General features: G+C 42.4%; 1 protein-coding gene across 1 annotated transcript in view; it reads right to left on the reverse strand.

Annotated features, from left to right (window-relative positions):
• SLC6A4 (solute carrier family 6 member 4) overlaps nt 1-13,586 on the reverse strand; it is a 112,044-nt gene that overhangs the window by 81,946 nt on the left and 16,512 nt on the right. The window contains exon 2 of the mRNA XM_044283789.1: nt 1,531-2,072. Within this exon, the coding sequence (XP_044139724.1) occupies nt 1,531-1,975 (445 nt within the window). The 5' untranslated portion in view covers nt 1,976-2,072. The remainder of the gene's footprint in view (nt 1-1,530; nt 2,073-13,586) is intronic.

Genomic DNA, 13,586 nt, shown 5'->3' on the forward strand with positions numbered 1-13,586 from the left:
ACAAAAGGGCAAATGGTGCACATGCCCCAAGCCCCTGGCAGCGGGCCCTCTAGCAGGAGTGCATCTTAATTGCCTCTTGTATGCTGGACCACCTAAGGGCACTACACCTACTTCCTGCCGCGAGGCTGGGCTGCTGTCATAGGACGGCAGTGTCTCCTTACTGATTCCCGTCCTAAATACAGTTAGTATATAGTGGTGGTAGGGAGCAGACTTGGTACTCCATTTCTGCCATTGATTTCTGGAGCCTGTATTGTCCTCTTCTCCCCTATCAGTGGTGTCGTGTAGGTTGCCAGTTCCCAGGTCAAGCCAAGTATTGCGCAGATAATGCAGTACATGTCACGTGCAGTCCTATGTAACACCATAGATATCACAATGATAACGCTCTGAGTACAGATTATGTAGTAGATGCCACCTGCAGTCCTATGTAACACCACAGATAACACAGTGATAACTCTCTGAGTGCAGATAATGTAGTAGATGTTACCTGCAGTCCTATGTAACACCATAGAAAACATTGATGTCTCTCTGAGTACAGAAATAAATGTTACCTGCAGTCCTATGTAACACCACTGATAACACACTGATACTTCCGAGTATAGATAATGAAGTAGATGTCATCTGTAGCATACTGCTCCTCTTCCGCTAGCTAGTATCAGGACTAGAGATGAGCAAAGCGACTTCGGATGCTACATCCAAAGCAGCTTCGCAAAAAAATTCATTATAATACTGTACAGAGATTCGTCTCCGTACAGCATTAGAATGTATAGGCTCTGATGAGCCGAAGTAAGTTATTCACGAAGTCGTGCGAGCCTTCATTGAATAACTTCGGTAATTGATCATTACAGTGAAAAACCACTTCAAAACTTGGAACCGAACTTGGCTTTGGTTCCGAGTGGTACTTTGGAACCGAAGCCGAGTTCAGTTCCAAGGTTTTTCACTGTAATGATCAATTACCGAAGTTGTTCAAATAAGTCTCGAGCGACTTTGTGAATAATTTACTTTGGCTCATCGGAGCCTATACATTCTGATGCTGTACGGAGATGAGTCTTCTTACAGTATTATAACGCATTACTTAGCTAAGCCACTTCGGAAGTAGTATCCGAAGACGCTTCACTTATCTCTAATCAGGACATTAAGACTGAGCACTGTGGGCACTATAATTTGAGCCTGTTCGAAGTTCTGGGGCCACCCCCCCCTGCAACACACACAGTGAAAATTGTGTGCATTGTCCGAACAGGCTCCGTGTAACCTGAAGTTTGGGGCTGGATAAGTGTCTGATTGTTTAGGGTCCAAGTCCTCGAACCCTTAATGATCGGTAATATAAAGATACAGATTGTGATGGAACTTGTGAGAAAGCTTTATAAATCATTTACAAAGGAACCCCTATAACCTTTTATCTAGGTAAAAATAATTCTGTTGATCACAACCATTGTGCGCAGGAGCATGGAATGTCTCGCGTACCATTCAGAACTGTTAACCCTCTTTGACACCAACGTATCTACTTCAGAGAAAAATAATTTTAATACTGACCTCCTCCATTCTGATAACAGATATAAGGAAATCTCCATACATTGCCCAGGTCCACTGCGTAACCAATAACCGATAGGAGAAAGTCTATTTTTTTGCTCCAAGTCTCTCTCTCGCCTAGATCTGTCTGCAGATGCTGCACTTCTGCTCTGCAAGAAGGGATCACAGTGAGGGTAGGGGCTGATCCATCATCTATTACATTCCTGGTTCCATTGCATGGTGCATCAGGACTTTGAACTGCTAAATATTTATTAGACGTATGATCAGACTCAGCCCTCTCTCCAGGACTGGGGTGCACCTTGTTAAGCTCTTCAGAAAGACGTAGTGAAGGTTTGCAGTTCCGAAGTTGTCCATCTTTTTTGCATTCTGACCGGGCTCTGCATGTCAGAGGCTCTTTTTCAGAACCCAAGGACGGGCTCTCAGTGCAAGCTGGTTTTCTATCCATCATTTAGGTTATCTAGAAATTTAGCTGAATCCCATTGGCACTTTGTTGGAAAATATATTTTTGGGGTTGCAGACGAGTGTATAATCTTCCAGTGCTGGCCCTGCAACCACAGTAAACACAGAGTAAATACAAGGCTCAGGAAAGGATGGAACATGCGTAATTTGCAAATATCAGAATTATTTTATACAAATCTAAATACATTTGGCATCAAAAGTAGATAAGAAAACTGGTTTTATGACACAAATGTGCAGACTGTTTATTCTCTACAATTACAGGATTTTGGTAGGACGCAGGGTTGAAATAGACCACCAGAGTGGTATTCTGGTGGGCCTAGGCTTTTATACCACAATAGGCCCCAAAGATCCAGGAGATAAAACTCATTGTGGTTGCAATTGGAGCCAGTCACTGGGCATTAGGGTCTATTTCTTTGATCCAAAAACTATTAAACTTTATTGATGATATAGGGGTTGGGCCTCGAAAATAATTTCCTCTGGTGGGCAGTATTGTTGGAACATCACGTCTCCTGAGTAAAAAAAAAAAAGGCATTAGGACTGCTTCCATGATGTCCTTAACATACAGAGAGCTGGTCAATGTTCCCTCCACGAAAACCAGACAAAAAAGGCCATGGTAGCTAATGGTGCCCCACACCATGACACCTGGGGTAGGACCTCTGAATCTCTGCACTATGCATGATGGCAATAGGTGCTCTCCAGCCCTCCTGCAAATTCTGATGTAGCCATAAATAGGAACACTGACCAACTTTCAGTATAACCAGGACATTGTGGAACCAGTCCTACTGCTTTTTTTGACTCAGTAAAGCCGGAGTCGCACTTGCGTGAGGGTATTCCGTCATAGGTTCCGTTTATAATGGAATTCTCGGACAGAATGCAAAACGGAAGCACTTAAGAGGCATTCCATTTTGATCCATCATAATAGAAGTCTATGGGCAAGCATAGTTTAGCATCTCAACTCAACTGCTTTACATTTTCTAGGTGTTTTATTTTTTCATTTTCCAGACATATAGCTACAATATTTAAATAAAATAATAATAAATGGTTTCTGTTCTATAGAGTTACATCATGAAGCTAAAAAGGAATAGGAGAAATTCCCCTAAAATGAAACCAGTTTCTCTACATACCGCTTGCAGGTTAGTGTTAATAATATTGACTATATTTAAAGCTTTGTTCATTACACTATAAAATGTTATGTTTTATCTTAGACTATCTGATGTAATTGTTATATTGATTTTTCCTAGTGAAAAATCTGATATAAGATAGAGAATTCGTTATCCTATTAACTGTAATTGAATGTGGCTGTGTGTCTTCTCTATACTGGAATCTCCCTGTGTCTTGAAGCATTACTGTACTATTCAGTTACTGTGATTTATACTGCTCTATGACATGAACAGGCAGACAGCTATTGCCAGAAGGCCTTGTCATTTCTTCCTCATTGCTCCATAGTGGCCGCCAACCAAACAGCTTATACTGTATAACAGTTCATGTAGAATGAGCAGCTGTAATCTACTGCGCAAGAAAGGTGTCAAAAATTGAAGCAAATATCACTTCAAGTGACTGGACAAATCACTCAATACCAAAGTCTGGTACAGAAAAATGAGATCTATCATCTATTTATCTATCTAATCTAATCTATCTCGGACTCTTGGTCTCAGACTCTGACTCTAATTTTTGCATTCCATATCTGAAAAAGGTCCATATTCTGTACTGAAAAGCCATGTGTTTATTCTGTGTTTAATTGCCTTACTAATAAAGTCACTTGCATTCACAAATTCTTTTGAGTGCCAAGTTGCATTACTAGTTTGCATTGCTCACATATTATGGCCATTAAGCCCCCCCACCCCCACCCACACCCACATTTGTACCAAGTATTGCCCTACTGTTCTGCTAAATGTAAATGTAAGAATCTTTCCTAAACTATCAATGAACTATGTTAAACTTTGGATCCCCCAAATCATCTACAAAGATCAAGCAAGCTTCGCCACATCTTATTGGCAACACCACCAAGCAAGTGAATGACTTCATTGGATGGCTAACGGGGGAAAGATACCTTACTTCTTAGCCTAGATGACTGAAGGGCATTTGATTGTCTCAAGTGACACTCAGGACATTAGAACATAATGGTTTTCAAGACCCTGTTTTTATAGGATGTTAGAAGACGCTACACTCTCCCTAGTTCCATCCATTCCAACTCTTCTTCAACCACAATGGAGAACGACAGAAGTGTCTACTCTCGTCCTCCTTTTTCTCTGTCTTGAGTACTGAGCCCTGGTCTGCTCACATTTAAGAATATCCTAATATTCATACAATCAGTTTAAATAACGTATCCCATAATTGCCAGCATCCCCCTTCTCAGCTAATTTCTCCCTCTGCGGAGACAGATACCTACGTGCTTTTTACAGAAGTCTACACCCTTCCCTCTTTACCTCCTGGGCCGTATTGCTATGCTGAAACTGTCCTGATTAAAATTCTTATATCTTACCTTCATGCTGCCCAGATCTTCCATTGCTGAAATTCATTTGGAACTAAAAAAAGCCAATAAATCCCCAAGTTATGCCTCATTCACACGTCAGTGTATTGGTCAGTGATTTTCCATCAGATCTTTCCCTTATACCTTATGTCTGTGGAGGCTCCAATCCAGGTTTTGGCTCACAATCACTTATGGAAATCACTGATCAAAACACTGACGTGTGAATGAGGCTTTAGTCTTGACAGCTGAAACTTCTCACAGAGTTCTGCTCAACCTCACTCTAAACAATTATGTCTCCCATCTCTGACATATAGCTTCATGGACCACCTTACCAGCATATAAAAAATGGGCAAAAACAGAAAGGATAGTGTAAGCCAAAGACCAACCCCTGTTTTATGATGTACCTGATATCACTTTTTATGCCCGTTGATAGACTTTACAAGACTTGGAATACCTGTTGATATACCAACATATTTTATTTCTCTACTTTAAAATCTCTTTAACCACCCCCTCTTTATATCCCCTCCTACCTAATAGTCGAACATTAGCCACTGGTAGACCGTGGTGTACACATGATGCTTTGCATTTTCCAGGGTTTCAGGATTTGTCCACTAGGGAGCTATATTCTCTCATTACTTTGAAAGCCTGCTATGGATTTCAACTACTACCATTCCATATGGGTCTACCCTTCACGCCAAATCTCTTTTTGGACACATTTGTCTACAACGTATTTGAAAAGTTCTCATTTTCCAAATGTATAGCGTCTTGAAGAGTAGTCTTTTTTCACTATAAACATTCCTATATGAATAAATGGTGATTCGATACAGAGCTACCGCCAGTGGTCTGATCTGTGATATGGCCCACAACAGAATCCCTTATGCATCCTTTGTAACAATTCTACCCTGAAAACATCCCAAAAACATCCTGCTGCTATTGTTCCCAAGTGGGAACACATTGTTGTGAATCACACCTTACTTTTCTATAATTCAGATTCTATCCCTAGACCTTTTTGGTTTATACATCTACTTGGCTCTACTTACCTCCTGAATATTCCTCTATAGAGCTTTAATAAATTTAATACAAGCCATATCCTAACAGCAGCTAAATGCCTTATATCTCTTTTCTGTAAATTTACAGTTAGTTCTTATTTCATATTAATTCATATTAAGGCTATATAGAATATTTGACTTGCATCTATCCACAACACATTGGAGTTAGTTGCAATCTACCTGGACTCTATGGGACTCTCCTGTTCCAACCTTACAGTTATAACTAGAGATGAGTGATGTTTTCGAACATTTCATTCGACCACTTCGCCAAATTTCTGCAAGAATTTAGCCTCATTACAAATTTATTTGTGACAAAGTGAGTTAAATTAGGTATATCCCGGCCTGCAGTTAAATTTTAGGGAGATTGTATCTCAGTGTACATGACTGAGCATTGCAACAACATGCATAGCTAGTCCTTTCTGGTATGAAACAGTTACTGTGCGTCAGTATGACAGGCAGGTCTTATATATGGACGTCCAGGCCACCAACAGTCCTAGCTAACCCCTAGGTCAGGGGTGGCAAACCTGTGGCTCTTGAGTCACATGCGGCTCTTTGAGGCTCTAGCTGTGAAGCCAGGGAGCAGTCAGGCCGGCTATCTTTCCGCCCCGTGCTCAGATCTCTTTTCCTGATCGGGCACTGTTACTACTTTGCAGCTCCAGCTCACTCTCCACTACATCCTGATGCACACAGTGTGAGAACGTAGTATGTGGAGATACGCACTATGACCTGATGTTGTGCTCATCAGGTCACAGTGGAGAGCGTGTCAGACCTGCAGAGTAGCAGATGCCCGAGCAGGAGCCCAGTGCCTGATCAGAAGAGGGAAGAGATTTTTTTAAATTATAGAACTGAGCATAGGAGGTTCTTGTCTGAGCATGGGGGGGGGTCCTGATCTGAGCAATGGGGGCCTGATCTGAGCATGAGTGGGAAGATCTGAGCATGAGGGTTCAGATTTGAGCATGGGGGCAGATCTGATCATGGGGGGTCAGATCTGAGAAGGGGGGAGATCTGAGCATGGAGGGGGGGGATCTGAGCACTGAGGGTCTGACACTGGGAGTCTGATTTTTGTTGTCTGATCCGAGCATTGGGGGTCTTATTTTGGGGGTCTGATTTGGAGGTCTGATGAGGTTAGGGGATCTTATTGTAGGTCAGATTAGGATTGGGGATCTGATTTAGGAGTCTGATCTGTGGTCTGATGAAAAATATTTTTTTTCTTTTTTTCTCTGCTAATGAAAAATAAGAAAAATATATTTTTTTGCAGACCTCAGGTCGGTTGAAAAATATATTTTTTTTATCTTATTTTTCTTTGTTAAAACCTAGGTGCATCTTGTAGGGCAAAAAATACGGTGACTTGTGTGTAAATGTATAGCTTGTGGCTCCTGGTAGTCATAAGTTTTTTTTCCGGCTCTTTGTGTATGCAAGGTTGGCCACCCCTGCCCTAGGTAAGACAAAAGAAAAGCATATAGCAGTCTTCAGTAAAGCAAAAATAAATAAAAAAAACCGCTGTGTGCCCCTGCAGATGTCACAATGACTCTTTAGTGGAACAAAATAAGGACATGGAAGCAGCGCCAATAAAGTAGTGGAGGAAAAACGGTTCTTTTAATATTGTGGCAGTGCAAACACATGCTTTTGAATCTCTTCTGTTAGCTGTAGAATGACTGTGTGGCACTATTAGGCTTAGTTCACACGTCACTTATTTAGTCAGTTATTCTCATCAGGTGCGGGTCAAAACCACAGAACAGGTGCAGATCTATTCATGATACCTAATTTGAGTATGCTTGGCTCCTGAATTTGGCTCACAATAAGTGATGGAAATAACTGACCAAATAACTTAAATGTGAACTCAGTCTTACAGGTCAATGTTAGAGTCAGGTCTAATTTATCAGTGAGGATTTAACAGGGCAGTGGCCCAAGATTTCAGTAGTGGCCCAATGACAATGGGGAAGGTGTTAGCAGTAAGGCTGTGTTCACATCACAGTTAATTTGTCCATTCTTCTGATCCATCAAAAGAACAGGCAAAAAAAAGTGGATCCTGTATTCTCCCACTGCTTCCACCTTGCTGTCTCATCGGCATGCTGCAACCCTGCTGCTGTCTCACGGGCCTGCAGCCACTCTCACCCCCTGATGATGATGCCCCATCTATATCCAGATCCTGCGATCGGCTAAATCATCATCCACTACTGTCTGGTCGTCACTTATATCACCCTCACCAGTCTCATGGCCATGTCCCTGACCGCTCGCAACACTTGCTCCCACCCGACTTCCATCATCGCTAGTTGCACACCTAAAGGAGGACACACCGGACCTCTCCTCCAAGTCTGTGCTGGCCTATAGCTGCTGAGTGTCACCTGAGATGATGTTGAAGAGCGAGTAAACCGTTACAGTACAGCTGAATTGTTGGTCAAAACATGACTGCTGGATGCCAGTGGCAGCTCTGGCCTGTTGCTATGGCTGCTGCTACTACCAACCCTTCTTCTGCTGCTACTTGTGATGGCTACAGCAACATTTTTTCCACTGTCTGTTCCTTTTGAGGACCCAGGCAACTGTCTGTCATAGTGTACAGTCACTGAACCAGTAATGTAACTATGTAACTAAGTATAAATTGTGAAGCAGTTGAACTAGATAAACGCGTCTATATGTTAGACCACCTGTTGACAATGAGTTTGACGCACAATTAGTCTATATATAACAGAACAGATTAAGTATTAATGGAGCAGCAGGTGAACTAGATAAACAAGACTATATATTAGACCACCTGTTGACACTGAGTCTGACGCAGAGTATGTCTATGTATAACAGAACAGATAAAGTATTAATGGCACAGCAGGTGAACTAGATAAATGGGCCTATGTATTAAACCACCTGTTGACACTGAGTTTGACGCACAGTAAGTCTATGCATAAAAGAACAGATTAAGTATTAATAGTGCAGCAGGTGAACTACCGTATTTTTCGCCCCATAAGACGCACTTTTTCTTCCCCCAAAATGGGGGAGAAATGCCCCTGCGTCTTATGGGGCGAATGCTTGCAGTTTTACATCGCAAGCTGCGATGTACGAGCGAGCGGGGACTCGGGGAGGGACTGGGAGGAGGATCTGGGGGCTGGCAATAGCAGCGGGGCGGTTCAGTCAGTGTAGTATCCCCGCCCCGCCGCTCCGGTATACTAAAATAAGATGTCATATCCAATTAATACTTATTAAACATGCCCCCTCAGTCCTATTACTACCTTACATCCTAATCGCTGCTGTAGAATTCAGGCCGGGAGGGCGGCAGCGTAACTCTTGTCACGTGCCTGCGCCGCCTACTTTATGAATAAAGCAGGCGGCGCAGGCAAGTGACATCAGTGAGAGACGCGCCGGCCGGCCGCCCGGCCTGCCTGCCTAAATTCTACACAAGCGATTAGGATTTAAGGTAGTAATAGGACTGAGGGGGCATGTTTAATAAGTATTACTTGAATATGACATCTTATTTTAGTATACTGGCGGCGGCGATCTGTGGATGGCACAGTTATGGGCTAGGGGGGTCTGCGGATGGCACTGTTATGGGCTGGGGGGGGTCTGTGGATGGCACTGTTATGGGCTGGGGGGGTCTGTGGATGGCACTGTTATGGGCTGGGGGGTCTGTGGATGGCACATATATAACAGTGCCACCCACAGATCCCCCCCAGCCCATAACAGTGCCATCCACAGATCCCCCCCTGTAACAGTGCCATCCACAGATCCCCCCCTGTAACAGTGCCATCCACATATCCCCTTGTAACAGTGCAAGCCACAGATCCCCCCATAACAGTGTCCGTCATCCACAGATCCCCCCATAACAGTGTCCGTCATCCACAGATCCCCCGCATAAGTGTCCATCATCCACAGATCCCCCCCATAGCAGTGTCCGTCATCCACATATCCCCCACATAACAGTGTCCGTCATCCACAGATCCCCCACATAACAGTGTCTGTCATCCACAGATCCCCCACATAACAGTGTCAGTCATCCACAGATCCCCAGTAATAGTGCCATCCACAAACCACCATTAGTTCCAAACCCACCAAACACACAGCACACCTTTTGGTTAAAAATATTTTTTTTCTTATTTTCCTCCCCAAAAACCTAGGTGCGTCTTATGGGCCGGTGCGTCTTATAGGGCGAAAAATACGGTAGATAAACGCACCTATGTATTAAACCGCCTGTTGACACTGAGTCTGACGCACAGTAAGTCTATGTATACAGAACAGATTAAGTATGAATGGCGCAGAAGATGACCAAGATGCACAGGGCGATTACACACTCTGCAGTCTCCCTACAGTGTCTAAAAACTCTCCCTACGATCTCCCTACACCGTCCTTGCACTGTACCTTCACTCTCCCTATCCAATATTCTAAAATTAAAAGCTTTCTGAAACACTGTCCCTAGCATTTGCCACGCCTCTCCCTATGCTCTGTTCCCAGTGAAATGGCAGAGTCGACACGGGATGAGGCTTTTATAGGGCTGTGACATCACAGGGGATGGCTATCTGCGGATTGGCTGGCTGCACGACATTATGGGTGATCTCGTGTTCCTGGGCGTCTTACTTTCACTTTGTAACGTGTAGCTGCCATTTTAGGAAAAAAAAATATTTGTTACCACAAAGCGCAATACAAATTTTTCCTGAAATTCAGATTTCAGATTCCATTTTGTTAACTTCAATTCACTCAACAATAGTTATAACTATCATTGTAAGCTCCTTACTCCTTCCCCCGGGCGTGTGGATACTACTATTTCCTTTCCGTTTTTTTTAGGTATCTGTCTTACTGTTGTAACTTGCAACTCAACCTGCTTTACTACTGCACACTCCTGTATGTAATGAACATAGTTTTGTGACTCATAGTGGATGTATAACTCCCCAGTTGTTCAATTTTTCTTGTTACAAACTGTAATTTTTTGTAGTTAGTAAAAAAAACTACATTTAAAAGAAAAGGAATCACTGTGCGGAAACTTTATAGGCAATGGATTCCAGTAAATATCAACTAGAGCACTTGGAATCAGATCACACTCCTGATATTGTAAAGCTGTATTTTACTAAGTTTAAGAAGATGTATATGTTCAACTGCTTTCTCCACAACTAAATTTCCCTTGGATCTGTAAGATAATAAAAGGATAGTTGCCGAATAACATAATATCACAAAGGTGTATTGAATAATCAGTAATTAAGATATAAATAAAAATAAAAAGTTCAGCTGATCGGAGGATCCACAATGTATTGTCCAAGTTAATGTGAGCAATCTGGAGCTTTCAGACTAATGGTATGTAACAATGTTAGTGACCCATAGTCTCCTGTTTGGTCTGTAGTGAAACCCTCAGGACCTGTTAACAACTGGATGAGTAGGTTAGGACATGAAAAGGCAGAACTTTGAAACATTCATCCCTCCTAGCCAATAGATGCTATAGTAATTTCATTCTACGAACACAGCTCTGACAGATTACCATTCCTGTGCTTGGCAGGAGCCATCATGTAATGTTGCCGTTCCTTCATTGGGTCCAGTTCTATGCCACCTCAAGACAAATGCTACTGGCCATTGTAGCCTTGCTGCAAATACCAATGATTGTGCACGTCTGACAACCAATGCCATATGCATTAAAAATAACGATTGATGCCCAGAGAATTTTAGGCAAATAAAAAATACTGAAAAACTGAGCTCCACTTTGATATTCTGTACTATATCTACCATTATATAACACTATTATATAACACTTGGTTGAGTTGTCTAGATGGTGCTGCACAGTTAGATTTGCTCCTATCAGATTATGGCTCAGTACTTCTGATTTACTATAGCCGATTTTTTGGCCAAGCCTTGTAAACATTTTGATCCTGTAAAGTTATTTTACTAAAACACTGCAATAAATAATTTCATCTATAAAAAGTTTTTTACCACAATCTGTCACTACAACCACATGAAAGAAACGCAAATATACACACTGCATATAATAAAGGAAGTTTCTTAAAAAAACAAAAAAACATGGCCAGACAAGTATCTTGTATCTCAAACTGTGACAACTCGAACTGGAAACAATCCTCATCTTCTGGATGAAGGTTAAACAGAATGTGTAGGGGTCTAATAAAGGAGAGTTCCCTTATCAAGACCCTCTCAAATAGCTCTGAGCTGCCACAAGGAATGGCTCCTGGTCCTGATGACTGAAAGCATCTGCACATCAATCACATCTCTGCAATGAGGGGTGATTGGAGGGTCAATGACAGAAGCAGTTGCTGCACTGGAGTTGGAGCTGATAATGTATTGTATAATTTGCTTTGGTTACATATTTCATATTTTGCATATTTTATTTGACACATATTTCAGATATTCTAATCAGTAGTTAATCGCACTGATAGCTTCCTTTTTGCATTTCTATGTAAATGCAGCAAAAGATCTGTGTAGTCAGTGCACAGAGTATTGAGACTAAAATGTATCTATTGTGGGGATTCGCTCTGGTAGGCAGATTAGCGGACGCAGTACAGAAGCAAGAACAAAGTCTTTGACTTATACAGTGCAGTGTTTATTCACACAAACAAAAAATGACAGTTAGTCGTCTTGGTGTTCATTCACACCATGGCAAGTCCACAGAACAAAAAACATTCACCTTGTCAAAGTTGTCAGCAGCTTTGGCAGTAGCAGTCCCCAACAGGCTTTAGGGCCTGCTTCCCAGCAATGCGGCTCTCAGCCCTTTAGTACGGCATACATTATGCAGATCTAAAAAAAACAGAGACTCCATAGCTTCCCTGTCAGATGGAGGATAATCCACACCAGCTGAGACTGCTAACTGGGTTTTATATCCCTAACCAAAACCCGGCCTGGAACGTGGGGAACAGCCACCCACCCTGCACTTTGGCTGCTCCCAGGAAGAGCCGGCCCCGATCGGCTTTACAGCCACACAAAATAACCAACAGTGTCAGTCAGCACTAGCTGCCGCTGACACTTAAAATTACCGTCTCTTACTTCAGGCCAGGAACCTCGAGGACACATATCTTGCTCTTTCCCACACTATTTACACATATATTGATAATGTCAATCTAGATGGCACTGGGGTGCAACCTTAGACTCTCACAAAAAGCATTTATCCTCCATGGATAAAATAGGTTTAATAATCGCTAGAAAAGAGATCCTAAGGCCCTCACTCCAGAGGAGCTTGAATGGAACAGGGTCACACTGGCACCCTTCTTCTCCTTTAATAGTCTATGTGACTGAAGGAGATAGCTAAGTACAGTTCCATCAGTTTCATACACAATGAATGGGGCAGCAGGATACGTGTGTCCACTGCTTCATTCATACTCCTATGAAATGGGAGCTTGGAAGTTGGGACTCCTGTTTAGTGATCAGTGAGGGTCACAGCGATGGAGGGATATCTCACAGCAGCAAAGCTTTGTCTATGTCATGTAGGTAACAGGTGAACTCTGGACCAGACACACTGGTAGTCTCGCCCAAGATGATTTCTGAAAAGCTAAATCACCTGCAAGTGTTATATTATGCCTACATATTTCTATATTAGTGTTGAGCAAATCGAAGTATCCGAAGTGGATTTTGATCTGAATTTCAGGAAAAATTTGATTTTCCAAAAAGCCGAATTGCCTCACGCTTCGTGATAACAAATTTTTCCTAAAATGGTGGCTAAAAATCTAAAAAATGATACTCACATCACCCACTTGATCGTGGAGAGGCCGTCCGCTCCAGTCTTCATTGAAGAAAACCAGTCCAAAGCACCTGCGGTGAGCATGATGACCTCACCACGTGATCACGCTAGGAGTGCACGGTGACGAGGAAGTGGATGAGGTGAGTATAATTTTTTTTTAACCCCTCATAATTCCGGAATAGCTTAATGTGAGTCACATATGCTGCTATCAGCATTGAACATGGCATCTGAGGGGTTAAATAACGGGGGCGTACGATTGGCCCTCCCCGTGATTGGACAGATAACGGACAGCGATTTGTGACAAAGTAATTTGTAATGAATTGAATTTCTTGTTAAAGTAACAGATACTACAAACATACCTTTTGTGGAGCATTTATTATCAGGAGTAGTACGAATATGAAGTTTACTTTACCAGATTTTTCTCCAGCAA

This window comes from Bufo gargarizans, chromosome 3 (assembly GCF_014858855.1).
Source record: "Bufo gargarizans isolate SCDJY-AF-19 chromosome 3, ASM1485885v1, whole genome shotgun sequence".
NCBI classification, from domain to species: domain Eukaryota; kingdom Metazoa; phylum Chordata; class Amphibia; order Anura; family Bufonidae; genus Bufo; species Bufo gargarizans.